This window comes from Aedes aegypti, chromosome 1 (assembly GCF_002204515.2).
Source record: "Aedes aegypti strain LVP_AGWG chromosome 1, AaegL5.0 Primary Assembly, whole genome shotgun sequence".
Taxonomy (NCBI): Eukaryota; Metazoa; Arthropoda; class Insecta; order Diptera; family Culicidae; genus Aedes; species Aedes aegypti.
This window is the reverse complement of record NC_035107.1, coordinates 577,343-597,725: the sequence shown is the minus strand read 5'-3', so window position 1 is coordinate 597,725 and position 20,383 is coordinate 577,343. Positions and strand designations below refer to the sequence as shown.

Here is a 20,383-nt window from a genome sequence, read left to right as displayed (position 1 = left end):
TGTAATACAGATAAATCTATATATGTGGCAGCCCTGGTATGACTGGAGATGCCTACTGCAGAAAATCCCTAAATAAGAAAGAGAAAAATAAAAACAAATTTAAGTTTTTTTCTTATGGCTTTAAGGCAAAGTATCTAATGGAGGCCTTGAAAATTTAGCCACATTTGGGATATTGGGCTCAACTACGGTTTTGCGTTGAAACAACTCAGGTTAGAGTAGTCTTGCGTGTTTGACAGAACATCAATCCTGTCAAAATGTAAAATCCCATATGGCTTTTACGAGACGTTTCGGAACAGAAACGTTGCGACGATCAGCGCAACGGCGTCAATTGACAGGAGACCTGGGATTTTGTTTTGATAAAATCTAGCGTGGTTTTAACAACGCCTAATATTACCAAACAGGGACATGGAGAAAATGGCAAAACAGAGATCCAACAATTTTCGTTACTGCTTAGGGGCGGTCCATTAATTACGTAAGACAATTTTCGAGGTTTTTCGACCCCCCCTCCCCCCATGGTAAGATTTTTTGTATGAAAATTAAAAATAAATTGTATGACGCGTAAGAAATCTCAAACCCCCCCTCCCCCCAAAAACCCTTACGTAATTAATGGACAGCCCCTTATTCGTAGTTATTGTATCAGCTACCACATTGTTACCCATTTTTCACTTAAAAAGTACTTTTGTGATCAGAAATATTTTAAAAATTATTCTCAATTCAAGTTTTTGCCTATATGAAAAGCTACGCTAGAAATGCGCACAGTCATCAACCATCATCATTGCGAAAACTGATGACGATGATTGAACTTAGCTTAGCTTAGCTTAGACTGACTACACATATCAATGGTTGCTATTCCGTGATTGACCGAAGTCAGTGAAGATGCACAAAGAATCAACCAGAAGTTCGGCTGGGATTGGCCATAATCTTCTTCAGTGTGCATAATTCAGTGCCTCTGTTTATACATGGTCAATAGCGGCGCCGGCCACGTGCTTGCAGTCAGGTGGGATTGAGGGGAGGAATGTTAGTGTGTAACCTTTACTATTTGGAGACCGTGTTTTCCTCTGCAACTCCACAATGGTTACTGGGAGGGATGGTTGTTAATGGGAGGATCGTTGGGTCACAGAATTCACTTTGATAAGCGATTAGACCATGATAAACGATTATTTGTGAGATAATAACATACTTAGGAATATAATATTTTCAATTGACATGAAAAAATTTCAAATATGAGAAAATCATGTCGTTACTTGAAGTGACGACCATTCAAAGTTTGTTTAACAAATAACTAGAAGCAACATTCCTACAGCTGTTAGGATATTTGACTCAAATTGAAAAAAAATCGATTGGCTTGACCATCACATAATATTTTTATGCCGACACTTACAGTGGCGAACCATTCAAAATCTTTTGAATAAAATTAAAGTTTTTCTAGCCTACACTTCTAGCACAGATAAACAGACCGAACCATTAAAGCTTTTTTTTATCAATAAAAATATTGATCCTTCATCCTTGATTGAGCAGCCACAATCCACTTTCTGCTTCAATCGTTTGCTCGGCCATAATATAAAAGCACTCAGAAAAAAAGGGCGCGCGACCCGAGGAAAAACAAACTAAAATTACTCGGGCTTTCTCCATGCACTCCAAAGTAAGCGCAACCCGAGAAAAAAAAACTGACAACTTCTCGGGCGGTCTCGACGCACTGCTCGGACTTTCTCAACGCACTGCTCGACAGAAAAGAACGCGTCACCCGAGAGGGAAAAATAATGACGATTTCTCCGCGAAAACTGATGACAATGATTGGAAAAGGAAAACTTTATTCGCTCCAACGAAGGTACGGTGCTGCCACCTGGAAAAAGTTTACTCTGTGCGTGAAGCGTCGGAAATTTTACCCGGCAAGGTAAAGGAAGTGAAATTTCAAATGCCTATATAAAATTAACTACAGTAGCTATATAAAATCTTTTAAGAACATGTTGATAAACTTTTGAAGGGCTACATTTTAAACACATTATTTTTATTATTTTGATTTTTTATGTTTTTTTCCTCAATATACTGCGGATTCTATAGCTTATCATAAATTTAACCCCGTACACTTAACATAATTTAATTATGTTTTGAATTGATTTCCTCTGCTTTGCCATGTAAAGAAATCGGAGCTTCACGCATAGGGTCAACTGTGGTAATTACCTTCGTCATCGCGAATTCCCGCAGATCTCCTGTCATTTGACCTGCTTCGAAAAATGGCTTAAGCCTCCCCCAAATCTACGCGACTTTGTACGGCGACAGCGACAAATAATCGTCGCGATTTCGTTGTTGTGTCGCTGCAAGCACTCTTCTATGGAACCATCTTGACTGACACGACGCGAATCGCAGCAAAATCGCGTCACTGTGGCTAAGACGCGCTCATCAAACAGTACATGCAGCGAAACATCAACAAAATCGTTACGATTGTTTGTCGCTGTCGCCGTAAAAAGTAGCATAGATCTGGGGGCGCCTTTATACAGTGGTGCCGCTGTTTTGATGCGGTGAGTGCCAAATGAGTGACCTTGAATAAACCATTGACGTGAGTTCCACACGTCATTGGATAATTCTCTCAACCCAAAATCTCTCGGTATTCTCTCTCTTCCCCACCAATGTTGTCGAAAACAGAGAGAGCTGCACCTACCCAATGGGGGTAGTTCGGCCCAATAAGCCAAATTTGGGTAAATACATTATTCTCAAGCTTGGCTTAAATGAACTCAATTTTGCGTTGAATCAAACCAAATTTAAGTGATTTTTTCTTTCCAATGACTTCAAAAGCAAAGTACCTAATGGAGGCCTTGGAAATTTAGCCAAATTTGGGTTATTGGGCTCAACTACGGGTTTGCTATGAAACAATTCATATTTGAGTAGTTCCGCGTTGCTGTGGAGTTCGGTCGAACCTGTTCGGTTGGGGTTGAAACTGTGATTCAGAATGAGTTGCGCCAGTACCAACCTGAAAGAAAATGCAGAGTAATAAAATAGAGTAAAGTAGTGTAGTGATTAAAAAGTATGATATGAATTCTTTCATTCCGAATTCCCGACCCACGAAATTCAGTCCACCCGATCCGACCGGAGTTGGCCACGGTGAACAACGTCAACAGGGGCTGTGTAGAGTACCTGAAAAAACACCATTGGTCGTTTTACCGTTTTACCTAACCTTATTCTTTGTTTCTTTTCTTCGCTCTAAATGAAAGCTACATCAAATGAAATCCTAACGAACAAGTGGAGGATGGAAGAAAAATTAAGTACATGGTTGCAGGTAAAGAAAGAGGCTGTCCTAGTGGTGTTGATGTGAGGTGGTATTTGATAAGGATGAGATTGGCACTTCTAAGTAAATTCAAAATCGTAGACATGTGTTTACTGAGTTAGGACAATGACGTTTTTTTTTTAAAGACGAGTTGCGACTATAAATAGGGCCTTTTATGGACTACGCTACCAGCTCAAACACAAACAAACAACATTCGTGAGAAACTTAAAAAAAACGCATAAATCCCAAGATTTCAAATGTTTTAAGAAGCGAATATTATCCAGCATACAAATTTTATAATATGGGGCTCTGCACAAAAAAAAATCTCTCTATTCCAATCTTATATAAAATAGATATACAATAAGGCTAGGTTAACCATCCTGTGACATACCGAGACAAACAATCTCGGGATTTGAACAATCTCGGAATTTTCCGATTCTCGGGATATAAGTTCTGCCATCTCGAGATTGCCGGGATTCCCTAAATGAACGTAAAATTTGTTTAAAACCATTAAATTTAAATTAACAACAACGTTTATCTTGGAATCTTAGAAAAGCCTTATATGATAAAATAGAAAAATATCACAAAATAGAGAATGCATGGGTGATTCTTTTAATGTAAAAACCAAGTTACCAAATAAGCAACACATATATTTATGTGTCTAGTTGCTAAGTATATTTAATTTCTTTTCTCTTCAATATTAGTGTTTTTATAGACTAGGCCGAGAAAGCAAATTCATTATCTTTCAGCATGATCCCGTACAATACCTTTATTGATCTTGAATCGTTTAATTTGTTCTGAAGTTTCAATGACTTTTCAAATGTCTGAAGCAAATTGTTTTAATACTATGGCAAAGTCATGTATAGAATATGATATGTTATAATTAACATTTTATATGGAAAGCTACCTTATCTTTTCATTTCATTGTAAAAATATTGTATTTTATAAATTCGTACTCCATTTCCATGTCAAATTTCAAAAATGTATGCATCCATGAAAATAATTTTAAAATTAAAGCAGAATGGCACTTTTTCCCAACCTCACATGGAAAAGTTCCTTGTGATGGTATCGGTGGCAACATTAAGCGAATGGGTATTAGAAAGTCAGCGGAAATTAATAACGCTAAACAATTTTTCGACTGGGCTGTGTCGCAAAAGGTGAAAGACAAATTTAAAAAAGATTGGGAATTTATCTATGCAACTGAAAATGACTATTCAGAGGCTGAAAAATTTCTTCAGGAAAGATTTTCTAACCTTTTTCCAATTCCTGGAACAAAAAAATATCATTCATTTATACCAAAAGACGAACGAAGCATTTTTGCTAGTGAATTCTCAGATGCACATGATAACTAAGAAAATACAGCATGCTTTGTTCTTAATAATACAAAGAAATGAAAATCTTCTGGTGTAAGCAACTAAAGACAATCTTCCCGGTTGAAAAAATAGATAGTTTTAAGATGAAAATGTAAGTTATATACTGAATAATTGAATAAATAAAATTAAAAAATAATAATAATGATCTTATTTGTTCCATAGAAAAGAAAGAATCCCTTTTCAGTGTAATTCCGACTTATACTTCATTAAAACCAATCCCATATCATTTTTCAGATGTTTTAGAAAATTTGCAATTGCTTTGATAAAAAATCTTTGTTTTTCCGATGCTTCGATTGAAATATGGGTTTTAGCAGTCGTACAAAAGATTACTCGCACAATGTATTGGTTCAAAGATCGATTGTAATGTACAATTTGGATAGATGTTGGAAAAATCCAATTACTCACCCTACGAACATGAATTTCCAGATCTGCCGTATCGAATTGATGAAAAAATTATCTTCCACCGCTCGGGTATAATTTTATAATCTATCAGTTCAGTGTGCAAATACTCCATCTACAAGCCGACTGAAAGTACTCCTCTTGACATCACAGGAAAAGCTACACAGCCCCAAGCTTTTCATTAAAGTTAGCTCATTTCATATTTAATTATCTACAGAGCGGTCCAGAAAATATTCCCCTCACGCTTCCAATATAATTCAGCTAAAATGTTGCAATGAAGCAAGTGTTGTTTTGTTTCTTATTTTCGGATTTCCATGTTGGTATGCACACATGATAACGGAAAGAATAGAATCCAATTCAAACTTTGATCGCCTGCTTCCGACTAAGACGAATAGAGGAGCGAGAGGCGGATAACGAAACGAATTCCCTGCTTACCTTTGAGGTGAGATTGCACGGATCCGCATGGTACCTTGGGGACATCCTTCTGCTGACTGAAGCAACCGTATGCACTCCAACGATTCCATTCATAAATGTAACGAATGCAATCTAAAAGACAAGCGCATGCGCTGGTGTCATGCACTGGAAAAAAAATCCCGAATTCAATTTATTTATGCATCTGATTCCTTGGCAGTGAGCGACGAGCATGTTGCCTTGCCCTTTACCGGACTTACCACGTGATAAACAAATTGTCTGCTCTTCTAACCTTTATTGTCTTGGTGCCGCATGGCAAACGAACAACCCCATGCCGCAAGTTCTTGAGATTGAGAGTCAATCGAAAGACGAGTCGACAGATTGATCAATATTGGATATTGCATGCAAACGAATTGGATGCATGAATTGGACGTCAGCAAGACATGTATACAAATACACTTTACGATTTTGTGAGAGAAAGTTGGAAACGCTTTCAACGATCTGTATAGAAGTGATGTCTAGTTGGAAGCTGATTCGTAGATGTGATAAAATGACAATAACATCCAATTAAGGCGAAGTAGGCCATCATTGAATTTGTACGCGTCGTTGATGATTGTTGCTAATTCATCTCACGATTTAGAATCAAATAAAATCAGTTGGGTTTGCATTGGCACAGCTGAAAAAATATCAGCATACTTTATGCATGTTTGCGCGTACAGTGATACATTTTCAAGTCAATATAAACTATCAAGACTGAGTTTTATCACTTTGAAATGCAAGCTGAAAAGTCATCATTATTGCCAAAACGAATGACGGGCTACTTAGCCTTAAGGTGAAGATGAAACGAAGCCAACCCTTAAATTTTTAGGAGCACAAGTCTGTCTAGAAAAATTGAGGATTGCATTTAATTCACCTTAAAAGCACAGGAAGTATACTTTGAATTGACGTATCGTTGATGAAATCTTTGACTTCTTTGAGCTACAAGCCGTATCATGCGTCTCCATTGAATCAGCATGGCTGTAGGAATATAACGTACCGTACATACGTACGCTGTATAAGTTCATATATTTTATACTATTTTCTGCATAGGCCTCATTCAAAAATGAGGTGAGGCAATTTTTTCAGATTTTGAACCCCTTCTCCCCATTGTAAGATTCTAACACCTCCCATCCACTTGTGATAAGAGCTTATTACCTATTGCAAAAATCCTCATATTTTGTACCGAACTAAATTTTATTAAACTTGATTAACCAATGTATGAAATACAAATAGGTTAAAATTGGGTAAATTGATTCAAAGAAATCTTACGTAATTTTCAACTCTAACACCTTTTTCTTACAGCCCGCTGCCATCTCCTTTTCATCTCGGCAAAGGATTGAAATCGATAACTTTCTTGACCTATTCATTCCTCCGTTAAACGGTCACGTCAACGGGCAAGTTATTGACCCATCGCTGCAAACATATTGTCACGATTTTTCGTTCCTCACTTCGACGCCTTCGCGACAGTTCAAACTATTTGAGAAATCGATGACGTCTCCAAGGAAGAGAGTATGACGTGCTTGTTGGCTCCTGGATGGCTGTATGGCTGACGTATTCATTAGCATTTCGAAGCTGAATTCACAACTTTCTTCACTATCCATCCTTTTTTGACAAGAATTAATTATGTAAACGATACAAAGGTTTTAAAAGTTGTTGTTGTGACGATCAAAATAGAATCATTTCGGTTTCAAAGAATGCCATATGACGTTTTCCGAGAAAGTTTGAAAAACCGACTGGTGTCGGTCCCATTGAACAGCGATTTTGATCTGACCAGTTAGAGGCCTGAAATCAATCTGTATCTTTTATTCTGACGAATGTTAGATAAGATAATGATTTCAGATGGTTTCTGCAATATTTATCTTAGAAATCCACATAGAGAAGTTCCTTCAACATTAAAATTTCTTCATACATCTCTCTAAAAACATCCTTTTGAAATGGTTTCGTCTAAGAATTTCATAATCAACTGCTTCAGAATTTTTCAACAGATTTATCTAGGTATTTCTGGTTCAATTTCTCCAGAAACCACATCAATAAATTACAAAATGATTCTTAGCTAAACAAGTATGAAATTTTACGTTTATTTTCATGCACATCTTTGGAACATCGAAATACGACAAATTTGCTTCAATTTTACACCATCTTTTGAAATCCATACATTTTCAATTGAAATTTAATTGCACATTCGCTTGAATTTACATGATCGTGTATAAAACTAGAAATTAGTCAATTTTTATTGGAGTCTTCAATTTACATTTTAACTTGTGCAGTGATCACGCCTATAAATAATAACGCCATCCATACGAAATTTTGGAATATTCCATACCAAAAGCTGTACAGGAGGGGAGAGGGTCGAACATTTTCAATTTTAGTGATTCATACCATTAGGTGAATTCCGGCGAACAATTTCTTCGAAGAGAAGAAATGATTTGGCGAAAGTCAACAATGTGTCACATATAAATGCAACAAAAATAGCAGTGTTAGAGCTGGAAACGAGGGTAGAATGCCCTTTTTTGTGATACTGCATTGCTAGGACAGGACGTGACAGCTCAACTAAGACTGGCCCGTTGTTTTTCAGTCGATAACCTTGACGATACAAAAGCCAGTGCAACCAGTTTTCTTCTTAAGCAAATCTGATGAACAAATTCAAATATCAAGATTCTTAATTTAGCTGTTTCTTGCACGCTTCATTCGTTTAGCGCAATAAAGGATGCTATCTTTTGCAAAAGTCAGGTTTATGAATGAAGCCAGCGATGAATTTAGAAAAAAATGACACAATTTCCATTATTTTGCTCTCAATAACGTATTTTTTTATTTATTTCAGTATTGTATGAGTGCATGTGGTACACTTTACATCGAATATAATTAGATTTTAAACAAAAAGATTTCATGAAAAAATTTCTAACTTTTGATGAAAACTCTTATTTATGATCTAGCAACACGGCCGAGCTAGCAACAAAGTGCCCTGTTGCAATCCAACTCAACGATGTGGAAGTAGGCCTTTGCCAAAACAACCAATGAGAAGTGGTCTTTTTTGACAGGCAATTGGTTTCGCTTTTGTACTTTGAACTGACACGTCTTGTCTTATTTGCATTGTAGTAACTGAAACGGTGGTAGGTCATTTGGCATAAAGCTGTTTGGCATGAAGCCGTTTGGCATAATAAGTCCGTAACCTAGAATTTCTTAAGATGACATTCGTTTTTACGTTTTAATTGAATCTTTATGATGACATCAGGCTTGTTGTAGGGTCAATTGATACAAAATGTCACTTTATTCAACAATCATATGCTTTTGAATAAACTAAAGCATACTGGTAAAGTTATTGCCAATAGGGGACTGCACGCCGCGGTTGCTAAGGTAAAAATTTCTAAGTGTTAGACGTTTCGTGGCCTTGTTGTTTGCGGTTCGGACTTTCTGTCCGCGTTGGTGAAGCAACTTAGCTATGCAACGCTTCCTGAGATGAGACTTTCAAGCGCGTGGGCACATCCACGTGTTCAATGATGTTGATCGGTCTCTATCAGGACAAATGAACATGACATTAATACGGGCAAAGTAGCGGAAAATCATTCGAACCACTGGTTGGAATTACCAAAATCTTGGAAGCATCCACGTATTGTGCGTGGATAATTATAGAGAAGTGAGTTGCCATTTACATGTTCACTATCGACAGGGTCAAACACGGTGTAAACGGTATACTATCCACTACGATATCACAGTTGATAAGTGTTTTAAGAAGACCGATTGTAATTGTATGCAATCATGACTGAGAACCGTCCACAAAATTTGCCCATCTCCCGCTAGTTCCGTGTAAGTTAGTTATTATTATTGGGGACGGATTCGACCATCAAGACGGGTAGTACCTTCGGGAGAGTTGTACAAGACAATGCTCGCTTCCTTTCAGAATATATCGTGGTAAAATAAATCCTTAACTCATACACTAGTTTACAATATCACTTCCGGTGTGTTATCATTGAGGGATATTTCGTAATCTAAGCGAGATAGAAAATCTTTGAGAAGTTGTGCAGAGTTAACAATGCTTTCTCGAGGGGCTCTGCAAAGTTTCAAATTCATCCACACCGTAACGTTAGTGAACAAAAACACTTCCAATATAATGTCGTTAATAAATATCTAGGAATCTAAACGAGATAGAAAATTTCTCACTTAGAGAAATTTGTTCAAAGAAAGAAGAACTTAATCAAGGGAATATGCAAATTTCCAAATTCATCCAATACCGTTTTGCTTCGAATTGCCGGACGCTTTGAAAACCGGACACTATGATTATTTTTTACATTTTTCTTACAGTAAATTTGAATTTTATTATGATACTTATGCACAAAACTATTCTTCAACTTTAGTTGTATGTTATAGATGTGAAAGTATCGCTGTAGGCATCAAGTTATTAGTAACAATAATAAAAGAACAAAATGCGTACCGATTCTCTACACATTTCATTGCGTATTGGACTGCATCTCACGGTTGCCATGAAGTGAGTGAATCGATTTTGCCCAAACTTTGTTTACATTTCTGGTAGCTTCAGAGTTTGTCACGACTCGATACTTTTAAGATAACTTATAGTAAACCGTTCAAAATCCTGAAATGTAGAGATGGTGAGTTTTTAAATTTGAATTTTTATACAAAATATGCAAATATTTCGTCAAAAAGAAGTGTCCGGAATTCGAAGCAATAGTGTCCGGATTTCGAATCAACCTAATAAGACTTAAGTTCGGCAGGAACTTCTTCAACTTTTTAAAAACTTTAATTCTAATTTACAACCACTTTATTCACTACACTATACCTCTACCACCGGTAGTTGTTCAGACGCCTTCAGGAAAAAAGAGAACGAGCCACGCGGTCACTACCTTTTTATAATATTAATCTGCTGACTCGGCGGTTGACGCCATCCACTATGTTATCCATGCATGTAAGTATCGCCATCCATCCGGTGTGTCAGTGTATGCGAATGACTACGTTTCGCTAACGGCTCCCCTTCTAGTTAGAAGCCGTCCTCGGCTTCCTCTATTGCTACGGGAAAAGCGGTATGCTTCTCGACTCAGGATGCGCCTCGGTTGAACTGCTATTTTCCTTGGTTCCTTCTCGCATGTTCGGTGCAAAGACTGTTTTGAAAATGAAAAGCTTGAAGACTATGGTTATGATTGTACCCAGTATGAAGACCAGTAACGTTGTTGCTGAAGCGGAAACTATCCACCCAAAGATGTTTAGTTTCCAATGTATATTTTCCGTTGTTAGGTTGAGGTGATCTATTTGGTTCCGATGCTCTAAATGTAGTTCCTGTAAATGTTCCAACGGGATATGGTTTATCACATTGGTCGGATTTACCTTGATTGTGGTAACCGGTGTGAACGGTTGTATTTCCAGGTTAGTACTTGTGTACTCCTCATCGTCCAGGTTTAACGTACAGTTTGAATGCTGAATGAGGTATGATCCACTAAGGAATCGGGTGGTTGAACAGTTGGACCTCAGGGTGATGTTGTCTCCGTGAATAACAATATTGCCATCGTTAACTTTTCGTATAGTTTTATCTCCATAGATTCGTTCCATGGGGCAATCAGCTGTCTCTCCGGAGATTAGTTGTTGCATACATTCTGTGAGTGGTTCTAAATTGGTATTGGAACACACGAAGAGAGCTTTTAACTTAGAACATGGGCTTTGTGAGATGAATGAAGTTTTCCCTTTCAGGTAAAATGGTTTTGGTAAATGAATGCGGTAACCTTCTGCAATTACTGGTTCAACGAAGCTGAGTGTGTACGGTACGTTTTTGATTCTGGGTATTTTCAGTATGTATATGAATGTGTCTTTGTTGAACATTACGTAAGCACTGGCGATGTTCAAAATACTGTCAACCGAGTCAAGTCCAAAGCCATTGCCGTTGAGGATTCTTTGTATGGCTTCCAGTTCCCGTTCGTGAATGATGCGACTGTTTGGGATGCTGCTTCTCGCCAATGTAATGGATTCCTCGACAACTTCTAGGTAATACAATAGTTCATCAAGTTCGAATACAAAATTAAGTGAATCAAAGCTTTTAAATGTAACATTTTCTAATTTTTGCTCGTTATCTATCAGAAGATTGAAAGTTCTTGTAAGGTTTCTCATTCTTTTCTCGAATACATTATGTATGTGTATTTGATTATTATTTTCAGTTACTAAAGAATTGATTGTTGAGTTAATGACTTTCAAATCGTCCGCATCAGGACTGCCTGATACGTATTTCCACGCCCTACCGAGTGATTCCCATCTCTTGAATCTGTTTTGAGGTATAATTCTGTTGAACGTTAAGTGTATTTTATTTATCTTTTTTCTAATAACTTGATCGAAAAGTGAATTATTTAAATCAGAATTTTTAGTTACATAGTCAAACAAATCTATAGCATCTTTTATGGCTGTTAAATTTACGGGATGAATTACTCTGATATAACTGTTACTAATCCTGGCCTGTCCGAGAGGTATGATTGCTATGGGATTATTAGTCAGGTCGTAAATGCGGATGTCTGTCCAAGCTGTAGATGTCCAGAATAGGAAACATAGTCTGAAATAAAGTCAGAAAAAGCAACATACCTCGTCAATCCCATTAGAGTTTTAAATTTTTCTTATGAATTTTGATGTCCGTTGTGTCGGTAATTGTTTTGTCATTCTGTTCCTTTACCTCGACCAGTCTATATCTATTGCTATATGGAGATGGTTTGGCTTTAGTTTTGGCAAGAATTTCTTTGTTTTTGATGTCTTGATAGTCTTTGTCCGTTTCTACTATTTTTGAATTATGTCTGGTAGCTATTCTGGCAATATTGTCTTTGGCAGTTTGTATTATTTGTTGTTTCATCATGTTTATGTCCTTCAAGTCTAGTGAAGTCGAATTTCCGAAGATTATTTGTCTTGGTGTGAGATTCGTTGTTGTATGCTTTGCGTCGTTATACAGTGCTGTTATAAGTGAAAGTCCTTGGTACAGAGTTAGGTTATTGATTTTGCTTCGGTTTGCCATAAACATCTCTAGGAGGGTGTTATGGAACCTCTCGATGATGCCATTACTATTGCTGCTACTAGCATAGTGAACGGCAACACCGTTTTCTTCCAAAAAGGTTTTGAAATTTTGGCTCCGAAATGATGTAGCTTGATCACAAGTGATCAATTTTGGTATTCCAAACGTTTTGAAGTATTTAATGAGAGTTTCGATTAACTCTTCGCTTGTTTCGCTACTGATTTTGTAAAGTTGTGCAAATTTAGAAAATGAATCGATGACTGTTAAGAACTTCTCTCCTTCCTTGACGTATACGTCTATAAAGATATTCTCTAAAGGTTTCTCATATGTTCTTCGCGTGATTGGAATTTTAAATGGATGCCGTTCGTATTTGGCAAATTTACAGTCTTGGCAATTTTTCGCGAAGTTCTTAACAATCGATATCATATCCGGGAAAAAAGACTGATTGACGAAGTTCTTCGTAATTAAGCTTCCAACTTCTATGGTTAAAGTTGTGCGTTTTACGAACAAATTCGTCTTGGTCTTTTTTGGTTATTAAATCTGGTAATTTCAGGTTGCAAAATTGAACTTTCATCCCTTTAAAATTGTCATTTATGATTTTGAAGCACGATTTTGCAACCGACGGATGGGCAAAGATTCCGTTTGTCATTCCGGGAGCTAAATATTTTTTTAAAATTTGCAATAGCTGGTCCTCAGTGTATTCTTCCTGGTGAAATATGTGTCTGCTAAAACCTGAAAATACGGAATAAAATATGTGAGGGGATTTTTTCTTGTCTTGGGATATATGCATAATGAGTTGATTTTTGAATTTATTAATGATTTCCGGTCCGTAAATAGGATCGTTTTCGAAAAGCTCATTTTCAAGTACTGTTTGAAGATTCACTTCATCAACCCGTGGTATTCTGGACAATCCATCTGCTACCACGTTTTGTTTTCCTTTTTTATAAATTAACTCGAAATCGAACTGCTCTAGATACAATCGTTGGCGAGTTACTCGACCTGTAGCATCAGTCAGTTTGATTTCTTTGGTTAGCGGTTCATGATCTGTATAAATAGTAAATTTCTTACCATACAGATATGGCCGAAACTTTTTTGCTGCGAAATATATGGCCAAGAGCTCTTTTGTTGTAGCGGAGTACTTTTCCTCCGCTTTCGATAAGGTGCGCGAAAGGAGTTCTGTTTGATCTTTCGACCTTGACACTTGCTTTTGCCGGGGCGAGCGACGAGGGCAGGATCAAACATGTCGCGCGTTGTTCTAGTAAGTGAAAAAGTGGCGTGATCGGTGAGTTCGGTTGGAGTAACTGAAAAAGTGCCGCGATCGGTTAGTTCTGTTTGATCCTTCGACCTTGACGCTTGCTCCTGGGCAGTGCGTCAAGAAAGCCCGAACAGTTTTTTTTTAATTCTTTTTGGGTCGCGCGCTTATTTTTTTTTCCTGAGTGCTTTTTTATAGCCGAGCAAACGAGTGAAGCCGAAAGTGGATTGTGGCTGCTCAGTCAAGGATAACGGATCAATTGGTGAGCTCGTTTCATGCTACTATTTCTAATCTATAAAATATGTATGACTGCACATTCAATCATTACAATGGTGGGATGTAAATATGATTTTTCAACAAACTATGGATGGTTCGTCACTGTGAGTGTCGACACAAACTCTGATTCATGATTTATTTATGTTTAACATTTTTTTTTTCAGAACACCTCTTATATACCTTTATTTTTGTAATTAAAAAAAAACTTTGAATGGTTCGACACTACAAGTGTAGACTTACGAAAGGTTCACTTTATTCAACAAACTTTGGATGGTTCGCCACTGTAAGTGTCGGCATAAGAATAAGAGTGTTCTATGATGTCCCAACCAATAGAGTTTTTTGTTTCTTTTCAAATGAGTAAAATATAATAACACATGCTTTCGTCCTGACAGCTGTAGGAATGTTACATTTAGGTATTTGTTCAACAAACTTTGAATGGTTCGTCACCTCAAGTGTCGGCATAATTTTCCTCTACATAGAAATTGTTCATATCAAATGAAAATATTATATTTACGTATAAGCATGTATATATCTCACAAATCATTGTTTATCATGGTCTAATCGCTTATCAAAGTGAATCCTATGACCCAACGATCCTCCCCATTAGCAAACATCCCTCCCAGTAGCCTTTGTGGAGATGCAGAGGCAAACACGGTCTCCAAAAAGCAAAGGTTACACACTAACATTCCTTCCCCCAATCCCACCTGACTGCAAGGACGTGGCCGGCGCCGTTATTGACCCTGTATAAATAGAGGCACTGAATTATGCACACTGAAGAAGATTATGGCCAATCCCAGCCGAACTTCTAGTTGATTCTTTGTGCATTTTCACTGACTTCGGTCAATTACGGAATAGCAACCATTGATATGTGTAGTCAGTCTAAGCTAAGCTAAGCTAAGCTTTCGATAAGGTGCGCGAAAGGTACGCAATCGGTCTTTCGTGTCCATCTACCAATTGAGTTAAAACGGCTCCAATGGCGTAATTCGACGCGTCCGTTGTTAGAATAAACGGCTGATCGAAATCGGGATAGATTAATAGAAGTTTAGAGCTCATAATTTCCTTCAATTTTGCAAATGCTTCCTCATATTCCGGAGTAGAAACGATAAGTTTGTTTTTCCCCCGAAGCATACTAGTCATTGGTTTTGCAATTTGCGCAAAACCTGGTATAAAACGTCTATAATATGAAAAAGTTCCTAAGAACGATTTAAGTTCTCTCGGTGTTTTCGGGAGAGGCCAATTTTCAACTGCCTCCACCTTTTTTGGGTTAGGTTTAACCCCTTCCGTGGTTACAACGTGTCCAAGGAATTCTACTTCCTTTCGAAGAAATTCCGACTTGTCACATTGTATTTTCAAATTTGCTTCTTTGAGAGTTTTCAAAACTTTCTGAATATCTTTCATATGTTCTTCCAATGAACTAGAGAATATAATGATGTAGTCCATATAGACGAAACATCTTACTCCCAAGTGTTTACGTAACACAGAGTCCATGAGACGTTGGAATGTCGCGGGCGCATTCTTTAACCCGAACGGCATTCTCACGAATTCATATTTTCCATTGTCAACATTAAATGCTGTCTTTGGAATGTCAGCTGGTTCTACCTCTATTTGATGGAATCCGCTGGCTAAATCAAGCACAGAAAAATATTGCGCCTTGCCTAAGCGATCTAGTATTTCACTTATCTCGGGTATTGGGTAACGATCCGCAGGCGTGACTTTATTTAATTTCCTATAGTCAACAACTATGCGGTACTTCTTCACACCTGAATTGTCTGCTTTCTTCGGGACGACCCAAATGGGGGAGGTCCAAGCAGAAGACGATTCTCGTATGATACCAGCCTCTAACATTGTTTGTATATGGTCACTTACTATTTCTCTCAAATGGTATGGATACTTGTAGGTTCGCTGGTGGATCGGGTTGCTGTCGGTAGTTTCAATTTTATGTTTTACTTGATGTGTGAAATCTAATTTTTGTCCTTCTTGATAAAAAATGCTTTTATATGGTTGTAGAGTCTTAGCTAAGAGTTTGACTTCTTCCCTGCTTAGGTGATCCGCTGGGAAGTTCAGTCGCGGACACGTTTCATGTTGATTAAGGAAATAGCGTTCATTTTCGAGCGGTTTAATTTCGTTCAGTTTAGCACGCTTGGTACTGAATAAATGCACTGTGGCACGATTATTTTTAGCTGCATATAAACCAGGTTGTAACGTAACACCGGTCGTTAGGTTTAACTCGTTCTCAATGAGAAATGTCCCATCGGAGGTGGTGCATATCTCAGCTAGCTCCTCCGTTTGTTCGTGGAAGTTCCATGAACGTGGATAATATTTTGAAAGTGGATACTGAATGTTTCTTATCAACAGTTGATGATTGCCTGAGTCTATTTTGGCTTTCATTGCTGCTAAGTTTTCGTAGCCAATGAGGCCGTCGAAATATTCATGAAATTTAAAAACGTGAAAAGGAAGCTTTTCATTGGATACTCTGGGGAAAATATTTATGTGGACCATTTTGTCGATGATAAATTTACCATTTTTGTTCATTACTATTGCGGGCCGATCCGTTATTTTGGTCCTGTGCACATGTTCCGGACTAATGTAAGATTTATTTGCGCCTGTATCGATTAAGAATTTAAGCACTCCTTTATTTGTCTGGTAATTAATGTAAGGTATAAAATTGTTTACGTTGCTGCCTGCTGACGCTCTTCTTCTAAAAAATTTGAATCATCACTATGCACTTCACTGTTTGTCACATTGTCATCGTTGTCGTCATCATCGTTGTCATCGTCGTATTCATTAGCCACGTCGATCTCGTTAGTATTGTATTCTGCCCGAGGTTTATGCTGTTGCACTTGTTTTTTATAAACAAATTTACTCGCGTTTGGATGTGTTTTGCCGTTATTGTTATTATATGAGCCGCTGCTTTTAGGGTCGTTATGAGGTCTGGACTGTGAATGAAATTTAATAGGCTTCGTTCTAATTTCTGCGTTTTGATTTATGGATACGGCTTCGTATGCTTCTTCCAACGTATTTGGCTTCGATTGTCTTATTATGGAAGCTAAAGGTTCCCCAATGTTATCTAAATATCTAGTTACACTTAAAACATCTATAATTTGTCGAACGGATAGAGGATTCGACAACAAATTTGCTTTAAGTCTTGTGTTGATGTCTTTGCAATCGTTGTAAAACCTGAGGTGGCTTTTGTCACCTCGCCGTAAATTGAATAACGACGACACATTGGTCGCAAAGTCTCGGTGGTCACCATATTGTTCGATCAAAATTTGTTTGATACCATAGATGGTATCGGGATCGCCATTTGCGCATAGAATCGCGCGGGCATCTCCTTGTACTTTATTTTTCATTGCTCTTAGATACATAGAGCTTAGTGAGTCGGGCTGTCCATTCGCGCCCTTTATTTTGAACATGTCGTATAACTCATCCACTTCGCGTAGCCAGCTCGACAGTTCCTTCTTGTTGCCGGAAAATTCCGACAAATTTTTGATTGGATCGGGAATGCAGAATTTGCTGCTATTCCCGATCGTCATCAACGCTTTGAGCTGTTCAATTTCAGCTCGAAGCGCCTCCATTTCCGAAGCCCTGGTTTCAGGCATTGTATAATATGAATTTTAAAAAGTATTGGTTTGAAAAATAGGATTAATTAGTTTCTACTTACAGTCTTGAAGTCTGCATCCGGGTTTTCTCGATCGTGCGGCGGGACTGTTTCCTCTATTTTAACACCTTCACGATCCCACTTCTGACGCCACTTAAGTTCGGCAGGAACTTCTTCAACTTTTTAAAAACTTTAATTCTAATTTACAACCACTTTATTCACTACACTATACCTCTACCACCGGTAGTTGTTCAGACGCCTTCAGGAAAAAAGAGAACGAGCCACGCGGTCACTACCTTTTTATAATATTAATCTGCTGACTCGGCGGTTGACGCCATCCACTATGTTATCCATGCATGTAAGTATCGCCATCCATCCGGTGTGTCAGTGTATGCGAATGACTACGTTTCGCTAACGTATTTCTGGTAGCTAACTAATTTCTGGTAGCTTCAGAGTTTGTCACGACTCGATACTTTCAAGATAACTTATAGTAAACCGTTCAAAATCCTGAAATGTAGAGATGGTGAGTTTTTAAATTTGAATTTTTATACAAAATATGCAAATATTTCGTCAAAAAGAAGTGTCCGGAATTCGAAGCAATAGTGTCCGGATTTCGAATCAACCTAATAAGAGTGTCCGGATTTCGAAGCAAGACACATCGCTTGGTTTTGCATATTTAAACGTTTTTTTCATAAATAATCGTTATTTTTATTACACCACCCTAAATATCAAACATTTACCGTCGTAAAACATTACAGTATCTTATGAAAACAGATATACTCAATTATATAAATGATGTTGAAGTTAGCCCGGTGCTCAAGTGTCCGGATTTTGAGTCATGGCGGTACATGGCACTAGTGTATGCTAGTATTTCTGATACGAAGCAACTGAAAAATATCTCAGAATCTCATTTAAATAGAAATCATTCTATCTTAGAGAAAGTTGTTCAGAGTAAGAAGAGCTTTTTTGATTGTATTTGCAAAGTTTCAAATTTATTATTTATTAATTTATTAGTAAGACTTCCAATTTCTAAAGCTATTCCATAAACAAATTCCTGAAAGATTGCATTGATGAATTGCTATATATCGCTGGAAGGAGTTTTGCATAAAATGTTTTAGGGAATTATGTATGAATCCTTCGGAGATGGAATCCTAGTGGGAAATCTTGAAGGAGTTTTAGATGGAATTCTTCCAGGAAACCCTGGGGAGAATTCCTCAAGTAATACCTGCATAAATTCTTGAATGAATCACTGGAGAAATTCGTAAATTATTCTCTTTGGGATATTCCTGACTGAATCCCTAAGGGAATCCGTGAAGGAATCCTTAAGCCAATGGTGCTCATCTTGCGCCCCTGGAGCCAAATGTAGCCCTCAAAGCCCATCGATGCGGTCCGCGGAATAAATAAAACATCTATAACAGAATAAATTGAAAGTGAACAGAAGTACTAAGAAAACATGTTACGAGTAAGGTTTTATAACAACTACCTAAAAGCTAAACATTACATATAGTTTGCAATTGGATTAGATGGACAAATGGATGTGAAGTTTTGCGAAAAAGTTAAACGTCTTCTCAGTGAGAATCGAACTCACGACTCTCTGATCTCTAGTTAGGGGTAACGCGCCCCAACTAGAGATCAGGGAGTCGTGAATTTGATTCTCACTGAGAAGGACGTGTAACTTTTTCGCAAAACCTCACATCAATTTGTCCATTTAATCCAATTGCAAACTATATGCAATGTTTGGCTTTTCGGTAGTTGTTAAACTTCCACTTGGCTGGTTATCCGTAAACCACGAATCATAATTAAAAACAAGTAAGGTTATATAAGTCGATCACTTATCACCACAATTTTCTGAGAAATATTACAATTCCATTTTGAAAAATTCATAATCAATCAAGTATTTTAAAATAGAATTTCCACTTAAGAAAAAAAGTTTATTTTAAATGTGTTATTTAACAATTATCGCCTTATGCATCAAATCATTACAACATCAAGCTGTGAGTTTATGTTCATCATCATGGTCACACGCATACTAGCGTGCGGCTTATTTTTCGAAAGTTCTCAAAACCAAAAAATCGTGTGCTCTTCTGGATTCAAATCACATAAAAAAAAAACTCAAAATTTGAGCGAAAAATATTAAGGTTTAGAAGTGGAGCAAGTGGCTTGAAGGTAAATTTTTAAGTTATGATTTTTTTCGTAATTTTACTAGAAAATATTTTTGTTTGACCATAACATCATTAATACTCAACCGATTTTACATCTTTTTGTATGCCTTAGAAACTAATTAAGTTGTTGTCAAACTGTGTACACACCGCATTAATATAAATATTATTTTGACTTAGTTATTCAACAAAAACTAACAATAAAAAATAAATTTAAAATTTATTTTTTCAGAATTGTTCATGTTTTTTTACGGAGATACAATTTTAACTATTCAACTGTAATTTATAATGCATTTTGTTATAACGACGAATTGAATAGTGGATATATATTTTTTAAAAGGGCACTTATTTTTATGCCATAAAATTAATAAAACATTATTGGTCAGTTCATTTGAGATGTTTGATAAATGAGAAAACCAAGTTTCAGATTTAATTTTAACGTTTAACTGACAATAATTTGAAAAATATTTCTTCTTATAAAAATCCATGTTTTTGAGAATTTTTGTTAAATTACTATGTTAAAACAGATTTTTTTGATGTAAAAGCTTTTACTTTTGAAAAAAACAATCAAAGTTTTTTTTAAAAACATGTAAAAATATTGCTAATCGGTAGGGTATTCATGGAGA

At 37.0% G+C, this 20,383-nt stretch overlaps 1 protein-coding gene and 1 long non-coding RNA gene across 2 annotated transcripts; both read right to left on the bottom strand.

Moving 5' to 3' along the window:
* Nucleotides 1-10,213: 10,213 nt before the first annotated feature.
* LOC110674712 lies at nt 10,214-11,638 on the bottom strand. The gene is made up of 2 exons (XM_021838767.1): nt 10,819-11,638; nt 10,214-10,595 (listed from the first exon to the last, which is right to left on the bottom strand). Exons 1-2 carry the CDS (start codon nt 11,590-11,592, stop codon nt 10,446-10,448), a joined length of 924 nt encoding a protein of 307 aa, XP_021694459.1. The 5' UTR covers nt 11,593-11,638; the 3' UTR covers nt 10,214-10,445.
* A 273-nt stretch (nt 11,639-11,911) lies between these two features.
* Nucleotides 11,912-18,049, bottom strand: LOC110674713. The gene is made up of 2 exons (XR_002499121.1): nt 17,662-18,049; nt 11,912-13,204 (listed from the first exon to the last, which is right to left on the bottom strand). It is a non-coding gene; the product is annotated as an uncharacterized LOC110674713 (long non-coding RNA).
* Nucleotides 18,050-20,383: the final 2,334 nt, after the last annotated feature.